Source organism: Thamnophis sirtalis, unplaced genomic scaffold (assembly GCF_051295495.1).
Source record: "Thamnophis sirtalis isolate CommonGarterSnake01/CBP01778 unplaced genomic scaffold, rThaSir2_p1.2 scaffold_2, whole genome shotgun sequence".
NCBI lineage: Eukaryota > Metazoa > Chordata > Lepidosauria > Squamata > Natricidae > Thamnophis > Thamnophis sirtalis.
In genome coordinates, this window is record NW_028261382.1 from 43,802,279 (window position 1) to 43,824,291 (window position 22,013).

At 47.1% G+C, this 22,013-nt stretch overlaps 1 protein-coding gene across 1 annotated transcript; it reads left to right on the forward strand.

Annotated features, from left to right (window-relative positions):
- Positions 1-8,538: 8,538 nt before the first annotated feature.
- PPP1R14B (protein phosphatase 1 regulatory inhibitor subunit 14B) lies at positions 8,539-19,322 on the forward strand. Its single transcript, XM_087705215.1, has 4 exons — positions 8,539-9,129; positions 15,874-15,957; positions 17,451-17,483; positions 18,761-19,322. Exons 1-4 carry the CDS (start codon positions 8,899-8,901, stop codon positions 18,827-18,829), a joined length of 417 nt encoding a protein of 138 aa, XP_087561341.1. The 5' UTR covers positions 8,539-8,898; the 3' UTR covers positions 18,830-19,322.
- The last annotated feature ends 2,691 nt before the right edge of the window (positions 19,323-22,013 follow it).

Sequence of the window (22,013 nt, forward strand, 5' to 3'; positions counted from 1 at the left end):
GGTTATGAAACGTCTGCAAGGAAACCACCCAGCTCAGAGAGCACCAAAGACCCCACAGTCCTCCTTCTCCTCCTCTTCTCCACAATTCCCATTCCCTTCTAGCACTGATGATGTTCCCTAGTTGGGTTATGAAACGTCTGCCAGGAAACAACCAGGCTCAGAGAGCACCCAGGAGCCCTCATCTTATCAAAGTCACCCTATATATCCTTTCTCCAAGCTCCAAAGAAAACCACGTCCCTCCTTTCCACCAGGAACAGGGGGGGCTGCTCAAAAGGGCGAAGAATCCGTCTAGATCAAAATCTCTTTTGACCCGTCTTTCGCCAGCAGCCGCTGAATCTGTAAAAGGCAACATCGCTTACGTTTCCTTGCTGGCTCTGGAACCTCCCTATCAGTCATTAGCAATTTTGTTTTATATGCTGGCTGGGTTTCTACCGCCGGTCCTCGACTTACGACCACAATTCCCATTGCTAAGTAACTCAGTGAAGCGAGTTAACGCCCAATTTTATGACTCTTTTCTTTTTTTTGCCACCACTGCAGTTCTTAAGTGAATCGTAGGGTCGATAAGCGAATCAGGCCTTCTCTGTTAACTTTGCTTTGACCCTGCAATGCTGCAACCATTGTAAACAATGCCAATTGCCAGGCACCAAATTTCATGGGATTGGGGCATGCTGTAACGGTTGTAAATGTGAGGACTGGCCATAAGTCACCTTTTTTTCATTGACGTTCTATCTTTAGAACAGTCATTAAATGAAAAGATGGAAAAAGAAAGGAAAGAGGGAAGGAGGGAGGGAAGAGAAATTGGAGGGAGGGAGGGAGAAAGGAAGGAAGGAAGGAAAAGAAAGTGAGAGGGAAAGGGAGGAAAACAAGGGAGGGAGGGAAAGGAGGAATGGAGAAAGGGAGGGAGAAAGGAAGGAAAACTGGAATAAGGGAGAAAGGGAGGGAGGGAGGAAGGAAGGAAAACTGAAGAACAGAGAAAGGAAGGGAGAAAGGAAGGAAAACTGGAGGAAGGGAAGGTGGAAGGGAGAAAGGAAGGAAGGAGGAAGGAAAGAAAAGTGGAGGGAAGGAGGAAGGAAGGAAAACTGGAATAAAGGAGAAAGGGAGGGAGAAAAGAAGGAAGGAAATCTGGAGGAAGGGAAGGTGGGAGGGAGAAAGGAAGGAAGGGGGAAGGAAGGAAAACTGGAATAAGGGAGAAAGGGAGGGAGGGAGAAAGGAAGGAAAACTGGAGGAAGAAAGGAAGGAAGGAAGGAAAACTGGAGGAAGGGAGAGAGGGAGGGAGGAAAACTGGAATAAGGGAGAAAGGGAGGGAGGGAGGAAGGAAGGAAAACTGAAGAATAGAGAAAGGAAGGGAGAAAGGAAGGAAAACTGGAGGAAGGGAAGGTGGAAGGGAGAAAGAAAGGAAGGAGGAAGGAAGGAAAACTGGAATAAAGGAGAAAGGGAGGGAGGAAAGAAGGAAGGAAATCTGGAGGAAGGGAAGGTGGGAGGGAGAAAGGAAGGAAGGGGGAAGGAAGGAAAACTGGAATAAGGGAGAAAGGGAGGGAGAAAGGAAGGAAAACTGGAGGAAGAAAGGAAGGAAGGAAGGAAAACTGGAGGAAGGGAGAAAGGGAGGGAGGGAGGAAGGAAGGAAAACTGAAGAATAGAGAAAGGAAGGGAGAAAGGAAGGAAAACTGGAGGAAGGGAAGGTGGGAGGAAGAAAGGAAGGAAGGAGAGAGGGAGGAAAACTGGAGGGAGGGAGGAAAGAAGGAAAAGAAAGAATAAACAAAGAGGAAGGAAGGAAACTTCAGCACATGCTCAGAAGCAACCTCCTCTTTCTCTCCCATATTTAAATATCTGCGCATCTTAATCAACAAAAGCCTCTTAATGGCCCCGATGAACAAGGGGAAATCCGATCCAGAGAACGGGAGCTGAAGGTCCCTGTAGTAGTGGAAGGATGCCCAAGGCCTTCTCCTGAATTCCCCCCTGGGGACAAGAGAGGAGGGAGTCTGGCTTTCTGGATGGACCCCAAGGATTTAATCCCCCCCCCCTTTCCCCCCAAAAGGCAACAAATGACAGTCGCTGGATTTCATGGGTGGATCTTCCTTTGTCCTTTCAAAAGATCTGCCCTCCGTAATTTCCCAGTGGAGCCGGAAGGGGGCAGGCGAGAGCTGAGCCTGTGCTTGCACTGCACTCCCATTCGGAGACAGAGCAGCTATCTTATAAATGCTCTTTTTATCTTTTATCCCTTCCTTCCTTCCGTCATTCCTTCCTTCCTTCCTTCCCTCTTGTATTTTCTTTGATTCCTTTTTTCCTTCTTTCCCTTTTCCTCCCTCCCTCATCATTTTTCTTTCATTCCTCTTCTTCTCTTCCTTCCTTTCCTTTTTTCCTTCCTTCTTCTTCCCTCTCGTCTTTTTCCTTTCGTTCCTCCTCTCTTCCTTTATTTCCTTTCATTTTTCCTTCCTTCCTTCTTCCCCCCACCCATCTCTTGTGTTTTCTTTTCTTTCATTCCTCTTCTTTTCCTTCCTTCCCTTTTTCCTTCTTTCCTTCTTCCCTCATTTTTTTCCTTTCATTCTTCTCTTCCTTCATTTCCTTCCATTTTTCCTTCCTTCCTTCCTTCTCCCTCCCTCCCTCTTTTCTTTTGCTTTCATTCTTCTTTTCCTTCCTTCCCTTTTTCCTTCCTTCCTTCTCCCTCCCTCTTTTCTTTTGCTTTCATTCTTCTTTTCCTTCCTTCCCTTTTTCCTTCCTTCCTTCTTCCTCCCTCCCTCCTGTCTTTTCCTTTCGTTCTTCTCTTTCTTCCTTTCTCCATTTCCTTTCATTTTTCCTTCCTTGCTTCTCCCTCTCTCCCTCCTCTTGTATTTTATTATTCTTTCATCCCTCTTCTTTTCCTTCTTTCCTTCCCTCCTTGCTCCTTCCCCCCTGCTTTCTCCCTCTTTCTGACTTCCTTCTGTTATCATCCAGCCCTCTCCCAGAAAAAAATGAAATATCCTAGGAAATATTGAAAAGGCAGAATATTTCTCTGGATGTGAAAAGGAAGAAACATGTTTTAAAAGACAGAATAGTTGCCTGTAGCTTCCTGCCCATCCCCATTGTTAATGGGCCAGGCCAGTCCACTTTACATAATAAAGACTTCTCCACTGCAGCCCCAGGGGGGATGGGAGTAAAGGCATGATAATGTTGGAACTTTACTCAACTCTCCACATGGCATCTGAGAAGTCATCCATACCTGGATTCAAAACACAACCTAGAGAGTAACCCCTGCATGGCCCCATGGGAGTCTGACAACCAATCAGAATGCATTTCTTACACAGGAACAGGAAACAGAGAGGTGGGACTGAACAGGTTATACAAAGCCTAGCAAGCCCCTCCCTCAGCCCTTCTCTTCTTCTCCACCAACATTGAAGCATGTGATCACCTTTTCTATTCAGGGCTCAAGCCATGTGGTCCTGTCCACCATTAAAACCATCTTTCCAAGCAGCCTTGGAAGGAAAAAGGAATGGGAAAGGAAGGGAAGGGAAGGAGAAAGGGAAGTAAGGGAAGGGAAGGGAAAAGGAAAAGGAAGAAAAGGAAATGTTGAAAGAAACGTCCTTCTGGATTCGGCTCCAAGTGGGGAAGAAGACACTGGAGACATGGAGGCTGCTTGGAAAGATGGTTTATTGTTGGACAGGGCCACATGGCTTGAGCCCTGAACAGGAAAGGGGATCACATGCTTCAATGTTGGTGGAGAAGAAGAGAAGGGCTGAGGGAGGGGCTTGCTAGGCTTTTTATAACCTGTTCAGTCCCACCTCTCTGTTTCCTGTTCCTGTGTAAGAAATGTATTCTGATTGGTTGTCAGACTCCCATGGGGCTACTTCTAGGCTGTGTTTTGAATCCAGGTGTGGATGACTTCTCAGATGCCATGTGGAGAGTTGAGTAAAGTTCCAACATTATCATGCCTTTACTCCCATCCGCCCTGGGGCTGCAGTGGAGAAGTCTTTATTATGTAAAGTGGACTAGCCTGGCCCATTAACAGTGGGGATGGGCAGGAAGCTACAGGCAACTATTCTGTCTTTTAAAACATGTTTCTTTCTTTTCACATCCAGAGAAATATTCTGCCCTTTTCAATATTTCCTAGGATATTTCATTTTTCTAGGAGAGGGCTGGATGATAACTTCCCACAGAAACTAAAGGGAAAGAGAGGGAAGGGAAAGGAAAAGAAGGGAAGGAAAGGAAAGGAAGAGAAGGAAAGGAAACTAAAGGGAAAGAAAGGAAGGGGAGGGAGTGAGGGAGGGGAAAGGAAGGAGAGGGAGAAGAGAAGGAAAGAAGGAGGGAGGAAAGGGCGAAGGAAAGGAAAACTTGTCTGCTAACTTTAAGCAAGAAATGTCTTACTTTCTTTGCATCTGCTTCCAAGGGGAGCCCCTTCCCCTTTTCCTAACATATCTCCCCTCTACCCCCCAAAAAAACTCCTGGCATTTCCCAGCAGGCCTCCTTTTCCAGCCCCTGGGAAAACCCGCTCTTAATCTGGAGCAGCCCAGCCCAAAGCCTGATTCAGCTCAGCTGCTCCGACTTTTCTTCCCCTTGGCAGGAAGTGGCTGAATTGAGCTTCTATTGGGGCCCAGACACGTGACCCCCCTCTCTTCTTCCGCGCCCCCCCCTTTCCCTTCCCTTGCAAGGATCCTGTATCTTAAAGCCATAGAAATCGCTCTTCGGGACTGTCACACAATAGGGCATTTTTCTGCAAGAAGCACATCCCTTCTCAGCACTGATATTATTATTACTATTATTATTACTATTACTATAACTATTGTTATTGCATGGTTAATCTTTGGGGAGATTCACAGCCTTGGCGCAGTGGTTAGGGTGCAGTACTGCAGACCACTTTAGCTGACTGTGATCTGCAGTTCAGCGGTTCAAATCTCACTGGCTCAAGGTTGACTCAGCCTTCCATCCTTCCGAGGTGGGTGAAATGAGGACCCAGACTGTGGGGGCGATATGCTGACTCTGTAAACCGCTTAGAGAGGGCTGAAAGCCCTATGAAGCGGTATATAAGCCTAATTAATAAATAAATTATTATTATTGTTATTGTTGTTGTTGTTGTTGTTGTTGTTGTTATTATACAGCGGCCAGTTGTTTCGCTGGATTTGGCATTGGTTACTAGTCGGGCCCCACCCAGGGGCCTAGGACGTCGTAACGTATTTTCGTAATATGCGTGCAGATCCAAGCAGTGCGGCTTTTTGCATTTGACTGATGGTGATTTTGTCAATTTTTAACTGTTTTAAATGTAATTCCAGTGCTTTTGGAATAGCACCCAGTGTGCCGATTACCACTGGAATTACCACTGCTGGTTTGTGCCATAGTCGTTGAATTTCGATTTTTAAGTCCTGGTATTTTGCGATTTTTTTCATGTTCCTTCTCGGCGACCCTGCTATCACCTGGTATTGCGATGTCTATGATTGTGGCCTTATTTTTCTCAACCAGTGTGATGTCTGGTGTATTATGCGCCCGTATTTTGTCCGTTTGTATGCGAAAATCCCACAAGATCCTGACCATCTGATTTTCGGTGACTTTTTCAGGCTGATGTTCCCACCAGTTTGTTGCTGTTTTAATATTATAATTTTTGCACAATGACCAGTGGATTAATTTAGCAACTCGATCATGTCTAGCTTTGTGCGATTTTGCTGCATTCACATCTTAAGTGTGAAACAGTTTCGACTTTGTTTATTGCAAAGTCGGCAGTTTGGGTTGTCGGTGGATTTTTGTATCTTTGCTTTCGTGGCCTTAGTTTGTAGTACTTGTTCTTGAGCAGCCAGTATTAAACCTTCAGTTTCTTTCTTGATAGTTGTTGTTGTTATTATCATAACCATCATCATCATCATCATCATCATCATCATTATTATTATTATTATTTTGTTCCTGGGGCACAAAGGGTCTCATGACTTTGTCAACCATCGGCCACAAATTTTGCCTTTCTTTCTTTCCTTTTTATAACGCAAATTTCTATCTTTGGTATTCTTTATACATATCAATGCTTGAAAGGTATGGTATTCTGGGTATCATACATTTCAATACACATAATCTTATTACTCCTAAATATTACGTTTCACTTCCATTGTTTCATATTATTTCTACATGCCTTCTATCACCACCCTTCATTTCTAAACCTTCTTTCTGTCCTTTTGTATATCTTAACATATTCATATATAATTACTGTTGTTCCCCTTTCTTTTCCGTGGCACGACAAAACCGCGGTCCACTAAAGCGCGCCCGATTAAAGCGCGTCGCTGACGTCATCAGCAGCACGACAACAACGACCGCGGAGAAAAAAGGGCGCTTTAAAAAGCGCTTTTAAAGCAAGCCGATTCACGTTAAGGTAAAGGTTAGGGTTAGGGTTAGATTAAGGGTTAGGGTTAGGGTTAGGGTTAGGTTAAGCGTTAGGGTTAGGTTTAGGGTTAGGTTAAGGGCTAGGGTTAGGTTTAGCGTTAGGTTAAGGGTTAGGTTTAGGGTTAGGTTTGGGGGGGTTAGGTTTAGGTTTACGCGTTAATTTTAGCTTTACCGCTCACAGCGTGCTTTTTTCGTCACGCTGTGATGACGTCAGGTACGCGGTTTCGTCGAGCGCGCTTTAGTCGACCGCGGTTTTGTGGTGGAACCTTATTTTCTATCCCTGTTTTAACTCCCCCCCCCTTTCAAATCGCTTATAATATTTAAAGACGTGTTTTTCACCTATTTCGTTATTCATATTTCCTTAATTAAATCAAAAGTCCATCATTTCATTGTTCCATTATTCAATATCTCGGTGTACAGTTTTAGTACCAATCATTTATACATTTAAAGTACTTCTAATTATGTTCTTTCCAGTTCTTCAATCCATATAATTCTACTATTAATATACGTTTAGACTTTGTCAACAATCGGCCACAGATTTTGCCTTTCTTAATACCTGCTTAAAAACACTCAATTTGTCTTATTGGGAGGGGGTAGAATTCCCTCTTTTTTAAGGGATAGGACCTCCCCCCCTAGCCACACACGTCCTAAAAAATAGCATTTTTTTCCTATTGCCCTTTCTGTCCCTGATGCAGCCAAAATATTTTGCCAAAAAAAAGGGGGGAGTTTTAGGAGAAGGGAGAAAAACTTTCAAAAGAAATAAAAAGCGTAAATTGATTTCTAAGGAATAAATGCTGGGATTCAGAGGCAATTCAAGCACCTCAGACCTTAAATTTACTTTTTAGTTTAGATAAAACTTTTTGTTTACTTTCTGTTGAAATGAGACAGACGGCTTAGATATTTAGTAAGAAAAATTAATAAAATCGTGTAAGCACAAAGTAAAGGCAAAGTAGAAGGGACTTCCAACAAGTTTCAGCCACTGCTCAACAGATAGCTTAGATTAGGTGAGTTTTTGGGAAACGTGTGGAAAGGTTTCGGGAGGGAGGGGGAAGAGAAGAAAAGAAAGGAGGGAGAAGGAAGAGGTGGGGGAGAAGAGGAAGGGAGAAGGAGGAGGTAGAAGAGGAGGAGGAAAAGGAAGGAGAGGGGAAGGTGGAGAAGGAAAGGAAGAAGAAGACGACAGAGGGGAAGGAGGAGGAGGAGGAGGAGGAGGAGGAGGAGGAGGAGAAGAAGAAGAAGAAGAAGAAGAAGAAGAAGAAGAAGAAGAAGAAGAAGAAGAAGAAGAAAAGAAGAAGAAGAAAAAGGAGGAGAAAGAGGAGGAGGAAGAGGAGGAGGAAAGGAAGATGAAAGAGGGGAAGAAGGAGAAAGAAAAAGGAAGAAAGAGGAGAAAAAAGAGAAGGAAAAGGAAGGGGAAGAAGGAGAGGGAAAGGAAGAAGAAAGGGGAAGAAGGAGAAAAAGAGGAATAGGAAAAGGAGAAAGAGAAGAAAGAAGAAAATGAAGGAGAGGGAAGGTTTAGAAGGAAAGGAAGAAGAAGACGACAGAGGGAAAGGAGAAGAAGAAAAAGGAGAAAGAGGAGGGGGAGGAAGAGGAGGAGGAAAGGAAGATGAAAGGAGGGAAGGAGGAAGAGATAAAGGAAGAGAAGAAAGAGGAGAAGAGGAGGAGGAGGAAGGGGAAGGGAAGGAGAGGGAAAGGAAGAAGAAAGGGAAAGAAGGAGAAAAAGAGGAAAAGGAAGAGAAGGAGGAGGAAGAGGAAAAGGAAGGGAAGAAGAAGGGAAAGGAAGAAGAAGACAGAGGGGAAGAAGAAGGAGAAGAGAAAAAAGAAGAAAGAGAAGGAAGAAAAGGAATGGGAGAAGGAAAGGATAGAAGAAGAAGAAGAAGAACCACCATCTCCATCCTCCTCATCCTCAGTATTCCGCGATGAAAGACAGCCCCCTCCGCAGGGTGGGCGTAAGGTGCGAACAATCGGAGCGGGTGGAAGGCGGGGGGCGGGGGGGGAGTGGGGAGGGCAACGGTCGCGCCCTTCCCCTTCCCTTCCCTTCCCGGGGGGGGGGTGTCGATTTCCTGCGCAGGGCGGCCGCCGCACCGGGACAAAGCGGGGAGGGGAGGGAGAGAGGGAGGGGAAAGCGAGAGCGGGCCCTTTAAGGGGGCGGGGTGGGGAGGGGGAGGGAAAGACGGGGGAGGGAGGGAGCCAAAGACACCGGTGGAGGCAGCAGCAGCAGCAGCAGCAGCCTCGGCGGACGCAGCCTCGGGACAAAGGGGACGCTGGGGATCGGGACCACCAGAGAAAGAGGAGAAAAAGGAAGGAAGGAAAGAAAGAAAGGAGGGAAAGAAGGGAAAGAAAGGAAGGAAAGAAAGAAGGAAAAGAAAGGAAGGAAAGAAGGAAGGAAAGAAAGAGTGGGGGGCTTCCCCATCGGATTCCACGTGGGGGAAGCGGAGGCGGGTGGGTGGGGGAGAAGAGCCGCGCCCTCCGCTCCGCCAGCCGGCTGGGGCTTCCCTTCCTCCCCCGATCCCACGTGCTGCGTGGACTCCGGCCGGGGAACAAAAGAGGCGCGCCCGGCTGCTCCGCTGGCGGATGGCGGCTCCCTGCAGCCCGGAGAGCGGCGCGCCGGGGGATCGGCCCCGCGTCTACTTCCAGAGCCCCCCGGCGGGAGCGGCCGGAGGGGAAGCGGGTGCCGAGGACGAGGAGGGCCCGGTGCGGCGCCAGGGACGCGTGACGGTGAAATACGACCGCAAGGAGCTGCGGAAGCGGCTGCACTTGGAGGAGTGGATCCTGGAGCAGCTGACCGTCCTCTACGACTGCCAGGTGAGAGGGAAGGAAGGAGGAAGAGTACGAAGGGGAAGAAGGGAGGAAGGAAGGAAGGAGAGAGGAAGTATGAAGGGAAGAAGGAAGGGGAGAGGGAAGAATGAAGGAAGGGGTGGATGAGAGGAAGGGAAAGAGTGAGAGAAGGAGAAAGGGAGGGAGGAAAAGAGAAAGAAGGAAGGAAAAGAGAGATGGGGAAGGAGAAAGGAAGGAAAGAAGAAGAAGAGAAAGAGGGAAGGAAGGAAAAGAGAAAGAGAAGGAAGGAAGGGAGAGGGAAGGAGAAAGGAAGGAAAGAAGAAAAGAGAAAGAGGGAAGGAAGGAAAAGAGAAAGAGAAGGGAGAGGGAAGGAGAAAGGAAGGAAAGAAGAAAAGAGAACGAGGGAAGGAAGGAAAAGAGAAGGAAGGAAGGAAAAGAGGGAGAGAGAAGGAGAAATGGGGAAGGAAGGAAAAGAGAGAAGGAAGGAAAAGAGAGGGAAGGAGAAAGGAAGGAAAAGAGAAAGGGAAGGAAGAAATGAAAAGAGAAGGAAGGAAAAGAGACAGAAAGAAGGAAGGTGTGGATGAGAGGAAGGAAGGAAGGAAAAGACCCTTCCCCCTCCCCCCATCTAGGATTTGCCCAGCAAAGGGGGGAATTCAAGGCTGGGCAGTCAGAGGAAGAAGGGCTGTCGAGAGACCCCCACCCGCTTTTCCGGAGGTGAAGCCCCCATCGCTTCTTCCCGGCTTCCTGACACCCCCACCCCCATCCTAGCCCCCTTTGAGCCCAGTCCAGATCCTAAGGCAGGCCCTGCCCCATCCTGACCTTCGCTCCCTTAAACTTCCTCCTTGAAGTATTTCCCCCACCCCCATAAGGCGGTGCCATCAGCTGCCCTCTTGACCCAGCGCCAGCAAGGGGGCACCTATGCCTGGCTACCTGCGAGGGGGTGGACCCTTCCCGGCAGATCTGAGGGTCCCGCAGGACGTGGAAATGGGCAATTGAACCCGTCCTGTCCCAAACCCAAATTGGGGGTCTTGATGCTAGCTTCCTGGGGTTCGCACTGCTCCCCAAAAGGAGACTCCGGACCCCCCCCCCCAAAATAAGAACCTGGAAACCTCCCCCATCCCTCTCACAAATCGGTCCTCCTCCCTTTCCCACCCACTCCCAAATTGGCTTGTTTTAAACCAGGGATCTCTCCCCCATTGTGGCCACCCACCCACCCCCTTCCCTGACCCCAGAATCCTCCTGGTGATCTCAGATCTGACGGGAAGGTGCAGCATCTCTCCCCCCCCCCCCCAGCAAACCCCACTGAACGAAGCTGGGAATTCTGGGGGGGGCTGTGCTCCTGGCACACGCAGAGCCTTTCTCCGATTGCTCAAACTGGGTTTAAGGCAGCCTTCCCACTCGTAGATTCCCACAGCGGATCGCCCAGAGGGCAGGAATCTCCCCGTTCCCAAAGAGGGGTGGATCAGAGTCATATAAGGTCACTGGCATCCCAGCCCTTGGAAAAAAAAACTTTGTGCGGGGTCTCGAACCTCCAAGGTCCCTCCCAGCTCTATTCTGATTGATTGATTGATTGATTGATTGACTGATTGATTGAAACGCTACGGGGTCTCCTGCTCGAGCAGGGGGCTGGACTAGAAGACCTCCAAGGTCCCTTCCAGCTCTATTCTGATTAATTGAAATGGCCTAGGGTCTCCTGCTTGAGTAGGGGGTTGGACTAGAAGACCTCCAAGGTCCCTTCCAGCTCTATTCTGATTGATTGATTGATTGAAATGCTACAGGGCCTCCTGCTCAAGCAGGGGGCTGGACTAGAAGACCTCCAAGGTCCCTTCCAGCTCTATTCTGATTGATTGATTGATTGAAATGCTACAGGGCCTCCTGCTCAAGCAGGGTGCTGGACTAGAGGACCTCCAAGGCCCCTTCCAGCTCTATTCTGATCAATTGAAACACTACAGGGTCTCCTGCTCGAGCAGGGGGCTGGACTAGAGGACCTCCAAGGCCCCTTCCAACTCTATTCTGATCATTGATCGTGTCCGTGTGAGTCAAGAGTAGGGCTTTTCTTTTTAAAAAAACAAAAACTCCAGTTGTATAAAGTGTCATGAGTTGGGTTGAAAGGGGTGGGGGAAGGGATGTCCCTAACTTTGCCCAATTTAGCAGCTGGCATGCTCCGCCCCCCCCCTCTCCCTGAAATCCTGCAGCCTCTCTTTGGGGGGGGGGGGGCGTCACGAGATTTTGGCAGGAGTTGGGTTTTCCTCCATCTTGGCCACTTGGGAGATCCCGAGACGGTGTCATCTGCTCACCCCCTGGCAGCTTTTGAACCCGGCCTTCTATATGTGGATCACAATAGCAGGATCGGCTTTCGGGGCCTCCGTCCGTCCGTCTGTCTGTCTCATGCCAGGTGGGCACTTTGGCGACTGCTAAAGGCCAGCTGCTAACCAGCATGTTTTTTTGAGGGGGGGAGAAGGACCAAGAAAGGTCGGTGGGATGGGTCACAACCTAAGAGAGGAGGAGAAAGCTGGAGATGGGCCCGCCTGGGCTAGATTTTTTCCAGCAATGCAGCTTCTGGTGGCAAGCTGTTCCACTGGTTAATTCTTCTCGGTTGTTAGGAAATTCCTCTCTTGATTCCAAGTTGCTTCTCTCCTCCGTTCGTTTCTATCCATTGCTTTTGGAGGATAGTTTTTGAGCTTCTATCTTCTTTGGGGCAGGCCCTCAAATATTGGAAGATGCTATCATGCTGGATAACCGCTTGTCTGAAGTGATGTAGGGGTTTCCTGCCTAAGCAGGGGGTTGGACTAGAAGACCTCCAAGGTCCCTTTCAACTCTGTTATTCTATTTCTATTGTTTTGTTTCTATTTTCTATTCTTTTCTATTTCTATTCCATTATTATCTAATTATCATTTGTCTATTAGTTATATATTATCTAACATCTAATTATCAATTTCTATTTATCATTTAAATCTAATTTTTGATTGTCTTTGTTATTTATCTAGTATCTCTATCAATTTCTATTTATCATTTACAATCTAATTTTTGATTGTCTGTTATTTATCTATCTAGTATCTATCAATTTCTATTTATTATTTACAATCTAATTTTTGATTGTCTTTGTTATTTATCTAGCATCTCTATCAATTTCTATTTATCATTTACAATCTAATTTTTGATCGTCTGTTATTTATCTAGTATCTCTATCAATTTCTATTTATCATTTACAATCTAATTTTTGATCGTCTGTTATTTATCTATCTAGTATCTATCAATTTCTATTATTTACGATCTAATTTTTGATTGTTATTTATCTAGTATTGCTATCAATTTCTATTTATCATTTACAATCTAATTTTTGATTGTCTATTTGTTATTTATCTATCTAGTATCTCTATCAATTTCTATTTATTATTTACTTATTATTCTATTCTGTTCCATGTCACCCCCCCTAGTCCTTCTGTTCGTTAAACTAGACATCCGCAATTCCCCTGCAAACGATTCATGGTTTTAGCCTCCGGTCCCCTATAAATCCTCTTTCTTGCTCTTCTCTGCACTCTTTCTAGAGTTGTCAACATTTTTTATATATATATATATAGCGTGGCGACCGAAACTGGTTATAATATTCCATGCGTGGCCTTGCCAAGGCCTTATAAAGGGTTATTAACACTTCACGTGATCTTGATTCTATCCCTCTTGTTAATGCAGCCTGCGTTGTGGGTTTTTTTTGGCCGGCTGCAAACTCTAGTTGACCATTAGCTAAAGAAGCCATAAAGGACAGCCTTGAAAAGGGAGCCAAACCCAGTTTGAGAAGGAGGAGAAAAAAAAACCTTCATCCTTTTTTCCACCCATTCGTCTCACTTTAACCTTGTTTACAAAGGTCGCATGTGTGAATGGAAAAAAAAATGCGAAGTGGTGTTATGGGTGGATTGATGCGTTAAGGCTGTTTTTTCCCAAGGCATGCAAAAGAGAGCAAGTGCTTTAAGGTATAGGTAGTCCTCGACTTACGACAGTTCCCTCAGTGACCGTTCAAAGTTACGACACCACTGAAAAAAGTGACAGGACAATTTTCCCCACCTCAATTGTTGAGGCATTCCCAGGATCGCGGGATCAAAATTCAGACGCTCGGCAACTGTTTCGCGCTGACGACCGCTGCAGCGGGATCAAAATCCGGCCGCTCGGCAACTGTTTCACATTTATGACGGTGGCGGTATCCCCGTGTGGTCACGCGATCCCCGTTTTGTCACCTTTCCGGCCAGCAAAAGTTCATGGGGAAAAGCTGGATTCCTTTAACAACCGTATGACTAACATGACACCGACTGCCTTAACAGTGGCAGCAAGGAAGGTCGTAAAACGGGGCAAAGCTCGCTTAGCAAGTGTTTCGCTCAGCGATGGAAATTTGGGGCTGAATTGCAGTTGTAAATTGAGGATTCGCTGTGCCTATTTTAAAGACAGCTAAGAGTTAGGGTAGGCGGTGGCTCGGGGGCTAAGACGCTGAGCTTGTCGATCGGAAAGGTCGGCAGTTTGGAGGTTCGAATCCCGAGCACCGCATAACGGAGTGAGCTCCCGCGACTTGTCCCAGCTTCTGCCAACCTAGCAGTTCGAAAGCATGTAAAAAAAATGCAAGTAGACAAATAGGAACCACATTTAGTGGGAAGAGAACAGCGTTCCGTGCGCCTTCGGCGTTGAGTCATGCCGGCCACATGACCACGGAGACGTCTTCGGACAGCGCTGGCTCTCCGGCTTTGAAATGGAGATGAGCACCGCCCCCTAGAGTCGGGAACGACTAGCACAGATGCGCGAGGGGAATCTTTACCTTTAAGGGTTCAGGCCTGCCTATGTAAGTGAGTGACCTTTTGGAAAGGATTTAAAACAAGGGGACAAATGAAAGCCAGTATGGAGGTGAAAGCTTCTTTTCCTAAATAGCTTATGTGCATGAGGACAGGTATTAAAAAGCCATTTAACCCATCCAAAGAAAGTAACGGCCTGCTGGCAAATGGAAAGATGATGTCCTTTTGAAAGATCAATTTTTAATCAATCGGCCTGATTAATTTATAGGTTGGCTGCTGGGGATGCCGAGGGCCTGAGTGCAGGATTGGTATCTTCTACAGGGGCTGAAGCGGGACCGTTTCCATTATCCTTGTAACTGAGGATGATGGGAAATGTTCTCCTAAGCCACCTTAGAAGCAGGGTTCCTCAACGTTTAACCTTGGGTGGACTTCAACTCCCAGAATTCCCCATCACCAGCGGCTGGAATTCTGGGAGTTGAAGTCCACTCAAACGTTTAAGGGACACTGTTTCTTTCTTCTTTTTTTGCTGGACCGGACTTTAGTTAGCAATGTTTTAAGCTTGGGTTTAAAAATAGGATTTGCTCCCTGCGCGGAGAGAGCGAGCTTATCAATAAAAAATTAAATCAGGAGAGCCATCCTTCTCCGCGAACTTGCGGGAAGGTTTAGAAACGAGCGCGGAATGATTCAATTTGGCGCATTTGATGGCTCCTATTTCTGAAGGGGAGGCGGCTGAAGTTTATAGAGGAATTTAGGTAGAGCAACCCTAAAAATGGGTCTCCCTCTTAATTGGGGGCGGAGGGGGGGCAGAATGACAGTAACTTGCTCCTTCCTTCCTTCCTTTTTCCTGTCCTTCTTTTTCTCTCTTTTTTCCTCCATTCTGTCTCTCTCCAACTTTCCTTTCTGTTGTCCATCTTTCCCTCCCTCCAATTTTCTTTCCTTCCTTCCCCCTTTCCTTCCCTCCTCCAATTCTTCCTTTCCTTGTTTTCATCCCTTCCTCCCTTTCCTTTTCTCCTTTCTTTCTCTCTTTCTTTTCTATTTTCCTGGATTCTCTTTATATCTTTTCCTCCTCTTCTCTTTTTTCTCTTTCTCTCTTTCCTTTTTCTTTTCCGTTTCTCTTTATCTTTTCCTCCTCTCCTCTTTTTTCTCTTTCTCTCTTTCCTTTTTCTTTTCCCTGCTTCTCTTTATTTTTTCCTCCTCTCTTTTTTCTCTTTCTCCCTTTCCTTTTTCTTTTCCCTGCTTCTCTTTATCTTTTCCTCCTCTCTTTTTTCTCTTTCTTCCTTTCCTTTTTCTTTTCCCTGCTTCTCTTTATATCTTTCCCTCCCCTCCTCTTTTTCCTCTTTCTCCCTTTCCTTCCTTTTCTCTTTCCCTGGCTTCTCTTTATCCTTTCCTCCTTTCCTCTTTTTTCTGAAAGAGGTGAAGAGGTGGCGCAGTGGTTAAATGCAGCACTGCAGGCTACTTCAGCTGACTGCAGTTCTGCAGTTCGGCTGTTCAAATCTCACCAGCTCAGGGTTGACTCAGCCTTCCATCCTTCCGAGGTGGGTAAAATGAGGACCCAGACTGTGGGGGTGATATGCTGACTCTGTAAACCGCTTAGAGAGGGCTGAAAGCCCTATGAAGCGGTATATAAGTCTAACTGCTATTGCTATTTCTCTTTCTCCCTTTCCTTTTCCTTGCTTCCCTTTATCTTTTCCTCCTTCCTCTCTTTTCTCCGCCACTAAGAGAAAGGGCGCAGTAGCTAGGATTTGCAGGAGCAGCTTCCGCGAGGCCGTTCCGCGTGGATGGCAGGTGTGTGGGGGGGCATGTGGGCATGTCCCCCCACCAGGAAACGGCAGGGACTAGCTTCACATGTGTTTAAATATTTTAGGGGTGGGCTTATTTTGGGGGGAAATGGGGTATATGCCCTGGACTGCTTGCCCCCCCCCCAATCTCTCCCGATTTATGGATCCCAGCAAGAGGAATCGTGTGTAAAAACTGGCTTTCCCCATCTTTTCCCTTGCAGGAAGAAGAAATCCCTGAATTAGAAATAGATGTGGATGAGCTTTTGGACATGGAGAGCGACGAATCGCGGAGCGCCAGGGTGAAGGTAAAAAGGCCAAGGGAGAAGAGGGGGGGGGGTCCCTTTTGCACAACACGGGGGGGGCACACAGGTTACAAGAGGGGCTTGAGAAAGGGTGGGCTTCAGAGGCAGTGGTGGCTTGCTCCCGATTTGGCCCAGTTCGACCGAACCGGTAGTGGTGATGTTGGGAGTCTCCGCCCACCCGTCCGGATGCTTTTGCGCACGCGCAGAAGCATTGCGCGCAGAAGCAAACCGGTAGTAAACCGGTTAGCGACCCACCACTGGTCAGGGGTGAAATGCTCTGAAGCCTGCTACTGGTTCGCTTCGTGCCTTTTCTGAGCCTGCAAAGGTAACTAGGACAGCGGGAGGGGGGGGAGACAGGGGACGGCTGTATCACGCGATTTCGATTTAGCGAATATAAATCGCGCGGCACAGCTGATCGTCAGAACTTTTTTTTTTTTTTAATATGTTGTTTTGTGTATTACCCCCCTTCCCTTGTTTTATTGTAAGCCGCCCGGAGTCCTTCGGGAGTGGGCGGCATACAAGATCAATAAAACTAAAACTAAACTAAACTAAACTAAACTTTTTTTTTTTTAGCACTTTTTTCACTACCGGCGATATACAAATATAAATTGTTGTTAAAACTTTTTTTATATACTGTAAAAATATTTAGAATGGGATAAGTGATTATATAAAGGTATATTGTTATTCAACAGACAATCAAGAATGGAATTTAGGTTTATTGAAAAGAAAGAAATATTATATAAATCTAATAAACCTAAACCTATTAATCGTAATTGAATATACGTTGTACAATGAAAGGGAGGCATCTGGTTATATTAGGCGGAAAATCTGTGATTGTATATGCAATTGAGAATATGGATGCAAAAATACTTGTAACCAAACAACATGCTGTATGTAATGGATGCGAATATTTTTTTATGTTTAAAAAATTTTTAAAAATTGCAAAAAAAATGCTAAAAAAAATGCTTTTGAAAAAAGTCCCGACAATCAGCGGTGCTACAATCAGCGCGATCTCTAGCGAATACAGATTCTGCGTCACGACTGATTGTCGCACAGCACTGGTTTTGACCGAACCGGTAGCATTTCACCCCTGCTGTGTGTGCGTGCGTGCCTCGTTGTCTCCGCACAACAGTTACAAAAAGGCTTTGAAAAGGGTGCCTCTGGTTATTGTCGCTACACAAAAGTTACAAGAAGGGCTTGAGAAGGTGTGCGTGCGTCCTCGTGGGACGCCCAGGGACGTAACAAGACCCAAAACCTTGGGTGTGTCCTTTTAAGCAACAGCCCAAAAGCAAGACGTCATCCCCAGCTGGGGGACGTGCAACCTTAAAACTGAAACAAGCCATTGTCCAAATAAAGAGGGATTTTAAGAAATCACAGCTCCCCGCCCTCAAAAGTTTGGCCAGAGATCAAAGGGGGGAAAGCTTTTAAAATAAACATGGAGTTTCTCTGATTTTTTCCCCCCTCTGTTGTGTTTTTTCCCTCCACCCCCGTTGCAGGAACTTCTGGTTGATTGCTACAAGCCTACAGAGGTATGTCTTATATATATATATATTTAAAAATAATATTTTTTCCAGTGGCTAGTTTGTCTCTCCCCCTCCCCACTTAAAAGGCCCCAGGGAGGGTGCTAGTCCTTCCGATCTCTTTCCCAGCAGCTGCAAAACAGCTGCTGCCTCTGTCTCTGTGGGTCTTGCCCCCCCCCCAGCACCTGTTGGGGGGGGGGAGGATTGGTGTATCATCTCCCACCCACTTCCTTTTCTGGCCCCTTCTCCCAAGCCTGGCCTCCTGAAACAGCAGGGGTTGGGGGGGGGAGATGGAACAGGTTGTAGACAAAAATGGAAGTGTTTCCCTATGGTGCAGGAAAAGACTCACACACAACACACAACACAATGGGGGAGAAGTAATCCAGCTGATCCCAGATGTGAGTTTTCCGGCTCAGTTTTCCAGACTGAGCAGATGAGCCAAAATGAAGGTGGCTTACCTGGGCCAGCCTAATTTTAAAAAAACACACAATTCTTTCTAAACCCAGCTAGGTATACTGCCGGGTGTTCCCGTCCTCGGGGCAGACTGCGCCTGTTCGAGGAGGGTTGGCTTTACAATCCCAGCTCAAGGAGGGCTGAAAGCCTTGTTTGAAGTTAATTTGAAGCTGGAAGGCAAGTGGGTTTCTCAGGCTTGGCTGCTTTTTAAGAGGGCTGGACTTCAACTCCCAGAATTCCCCAGCCAGCAATCGGAATGCAATTCCCCGCCCGTCTTAAAAGCCTGGGGGATTCTGGGAGTTGACGTCCACCCACTTTAAGCCATGCTAACTGAGGAATTCTGGGACCTGAAGTCTAGCCACCTTAAAGAATGCCGGCTGGGGAATTCTGGGAGTTGAAGCCCACCCATTTTAAAGCATGCCGGCTGGGGAATTCTGGGAGTTGAAGCCCACCCATCTTAATTCATGCCAGCTGGGGAATTCTGGGAGTTGAAGCCCACCCATCTTAATTCATGCCGGCTGGGGAATTCTGGGAATTGAAGTCCTCCCATCTTAATTCATGCCAGCTGGGGAATTCTGGGAGTTGAAGCTCATCCATCTTAATTCATGCCAGCTGGGGAATTCTGGGAGTTGAAGTCCTCCCATCTTAATTCATGCCAGCTGGGGAATTCTGGGAGTTGAAGCTCATCCATCTTAATTCATGCCGGCTGGGGAATTCTGGGAATTGAAGCCCACCCATCTTAAAAATTGCCACGGTTGAGAATCCTTGCTACGGGCACTACACAGGGGAGGAAAGTTTTACTCAGAGTTTTTCTTCCTTTCTATCTTCTCCAGGTTTTCGTAGTGGACTTGCTAGACAAGATCCGAGGGATGCAGAAACTTAGCACCCCGCAGAAGAAGTGACCTCCTGACCGTGAGCGGCCCTCCTGCGTGGCTCCGGCCATCCGGTGGCCCGCGTGTCGCCGGAAATGTTAGCAGTGCTGGGTTCCTGGGAAGGAATGGGGAGGGGGCTCTTTCACAGGGCTGGGGAGAATCCATTAAGCTTCCCCCTCCCTTCAAGCACCACCACAATAAGGGGGAAGATTTGGGGACGCTCTGATAATCAGAATAATTTGATCGCCTTTTAGCAGTATCTCTCTGCAGCCGCCTCCCCCCACCCCCCCACCCATTTCCCACCCCCATCCCCAAATCTGTCCTGGCTCCACATGAGTGTGTCTGTGTGTGCAAAGGGAGGGGGGGATTTTTTCTCGAGGCGGAGGGAGGGCAGAAAGAGAGTAGGAGCTTAAAAGGAGATTGGGACGGTGGGGGCAAGGGGGGGGGAGTATCTGGATTTGGGCTGTTTTGTTTTTTTTAATTATTGTGTTTTTATATAAATTTAATAAAGATGCTTTGAGAAGAGGCAGCCTGGTTTTTGCAATTGGGGAGGGGAAGAAGGGTGAAGAGGAGAGAAGTTTGGGGGGGGGGGACACAGCACGCCGAGGTTTCCCTCAGCTTCACCAAAACTGTTAATTTTTTGATTTAAAGGACTTTTAATGCTCTGTTTAGTGACCCTTGATCAACTGAAATGGTACAGGGTCTCTTGCTCAATCAGGGGGTTGGACTAGAAGACCTCCAAGATCCCTTCCAGCTCTATTCTGATCGATTGATTGAAATTGTACAGAGTGTCCTGTTCGATCAGGGGGTTGGACTAGAAGACCTCCAAGGTCCCTTCCAGCTCTATTCTGATCGATTGATTGAAATTGTACAGAGTGTCCTGTTCGATCAGGGGGTTGGACTAGAAGACCTCCAAGGTCCCTTCCAGCTCTATTCTGATCGATTAATTGAAATGGTACAGGGTGTCCTGCTGGAGCAGGGGGTTGGACTAGAAGACCTCCAAGGTCCCTTCCAGCTCTATTCTGATCGATTAATTGAAATGGTACAGGGTGTCCTGCTGGAGCAGGGGGTTGGACTAGAAGACCTCCAAGGTCCCTTCCAGCTCTATTCTGATCGATTGATTGAAATTGTACAGAGTGTCCTGTTCGATCAGGGGGTTGGACTAGAAGACCTCCAAGGTCCCTTCCAGCTCTATTCTGATCGATTAATTGAAATGGTACAGGGTGTCCTGCTGGAGCAGGGGGTTGGACTAGAAGACCTCCAAGGTCCCTTCCAGCTCTATTCTGATCGATTAATTGAAATGGTACAGGGTGTCCTGCTGGAGCAGGGGGTTGGACTAGAAGACCTCCAAGGTCCCTTCAAGCTCTATTCTGATCAATTGACCTGTTTCAAGTTGAAGTGCACAAGTCTTTTAAAAAAAGTTACTACGGTTGGACAACATTGGTCTTGCCCAATTGTCAGTTGTGGTCTGTCTTTTCACAGGCAGGATGGGATGACTCAAAGGCAGATGTTAAGGACATCTGGCAGAACCCTGCTGTTTTTAGAAATGTGTAACCTTCTGGCCGTGCGGCTTTTCCTGCAGCAAAATATATCTATTTTTCTCGCTGGGAATTATTACGGTGGGGAAGGGGGGAACCCCTGGATAGCTAGCTATTCCAGGCATCGTGGTTTAGCCACGCGTCTCTCCTCTTTTTAAACCATGCTGGCCGCGGGTCAACTCTGGCTGTCTGTTTTGGTTTGCAGAATAAGAGCTGGAAGGGACCTTGGAGGTCTTCTAGTCCAACCCCTAAGCAGGAGACACCCTGTACCGCTCAGGAGAAGAAAAAAAATGGCTGTCCAATCTCTTCTTTAAAATCTCAGCTTCTTGGATCACTGGGGTGGTTGGAGGGGGTGGGGAGGAGAAGAGGACTTCTGGTTAGCCCCCCCCCTTCAAAAAAGGCTCTTCCTTTCAAGCTGCTTCTAATTAGAGGTGGAAAAAAACAGACAGACGGCAGCAGGCAGGCCCCCAGTGAGAGACGCCTTTGCCTCGATTGTCCCAATGGAGTTGTAGACAGAGCAGCCTCCCTCCCCCCACCCCCTCTTGGTGGTAGCGGCTGAACTACTAAGCAAGGAAGGAATGCTTTGGAGGGCCTGGAGCTCATCCCGGCATCATCGTGTTTCCGGCCTTAAGTCACCGCTGAGCAAAAGCTTAATGCCTCCCTCCCTCTCTCTGCCTCTCTGTGTCTTTCTGTCTCTTTGCCTCTCTCTCGCTGTCTATCTGTCTCTTTCTCTCTCACTGTCTCTTTCTTTCTCTCATTGTCTGTCTGCCTTTCTGTCTCCCTCGTTCTCTTTCTCTCTCTCTCTTTCTCTCTCTTTCTGTCTTTCTCTGTCTTTTTCTCTCGCTGTCTCTCTCTTTCTGTCTGCCTGCCTTTCTGTCTCTCTTGCTCTCTTTCTCTGTCTCTTTCTATCTCTTTCTCTCTGTCTCTTTCTGTCTTTCTCTGTCTGTTTTTCTCGCTGTCTCTCAATTTCTGTGTCTGCCTGCCTTTCTGTCTCTCTCGCTCTCTTTCTTGCTTTCGCTGTCTCTGTCTTTCTTTCTCTGTCTCTTTCTCTCGCTGTCTTTCTCTCGCTGTCTCTCTCTTTCTCTGTCTGCCTGCCTGTCTATCTCTTTCTTGATTTCTCTCTGTCTCTTTCTGTCTTTCTTTCTCTGTCTCTTTCTCTCGCTATCTCTCTTTCTCTGTCTGCCTGCCTTTCTGTCTCTCGCTCTCTTTCTCTGTCTCTGTCTTTCTCGCTTTCTCTCTCTCTGTCTCTTTCTGTCTTTCTTTCTCTGTCTCTTTCTCTCGCTGTCTCTCTCTTTCTCTGTCTGCCTGCCTTTCTGTCTCTCTCGCTCTCTTTCTCTGTCTCTTTCTGTCTCTATCTCATTCTCGCTTTCTCTCTCTCTGTCTCTTTCTGTGTCTCTTTCTCTCGCTCTCTCTTTCTCCGTCTGCCTTTGTGTCTCACTCGCTCTTTCTCTGTCTCTTTCTGTCTATCTCTTTCTCGCTTTCTCTCTCTCTCTTTGTCCTTCTGTCTCTTTCTCTCACTGTGTCTCTCTCTGTCTTTGTCTCTATATCTTTCTCTCGCTGTCTGTCTTTCTCTGTCTCTCTTGATCTCTGTCTTTCTCACTCTTGCTGTCTGTCTCTCTCTGTCTTTCTCTGTCTCTTTCTATCTGTCTCTCACTTAGGCCCACCGTGGCATCCAC

Excerpts from the sequence above, each read along its gene's own strand:
- PPP1R14B (XM_087705215.1), top strand. The coding sequence starts at position 8,899 with ATGGCGGCTCCCTGCAGCCCGGAGAGCGGCGCGCCGGGGGATCGGCCC. Across the intron at positions 15,958-17,450 it reads CGCGGAGCGCCAGGGTGAAG|GAACTTCTGGTTGATTGCTA; the intron begins GTAAAAAGGCCA and ends CCCCCGTTGCAG. Across the intron at positions 17,484-18,760 it reads ATTGCTACAAGCCTACAGAG|GTTTTCGTAGTGGACTTGCT; the intron begins GTATGTCTTATA and ends TATCTTCTCCAG.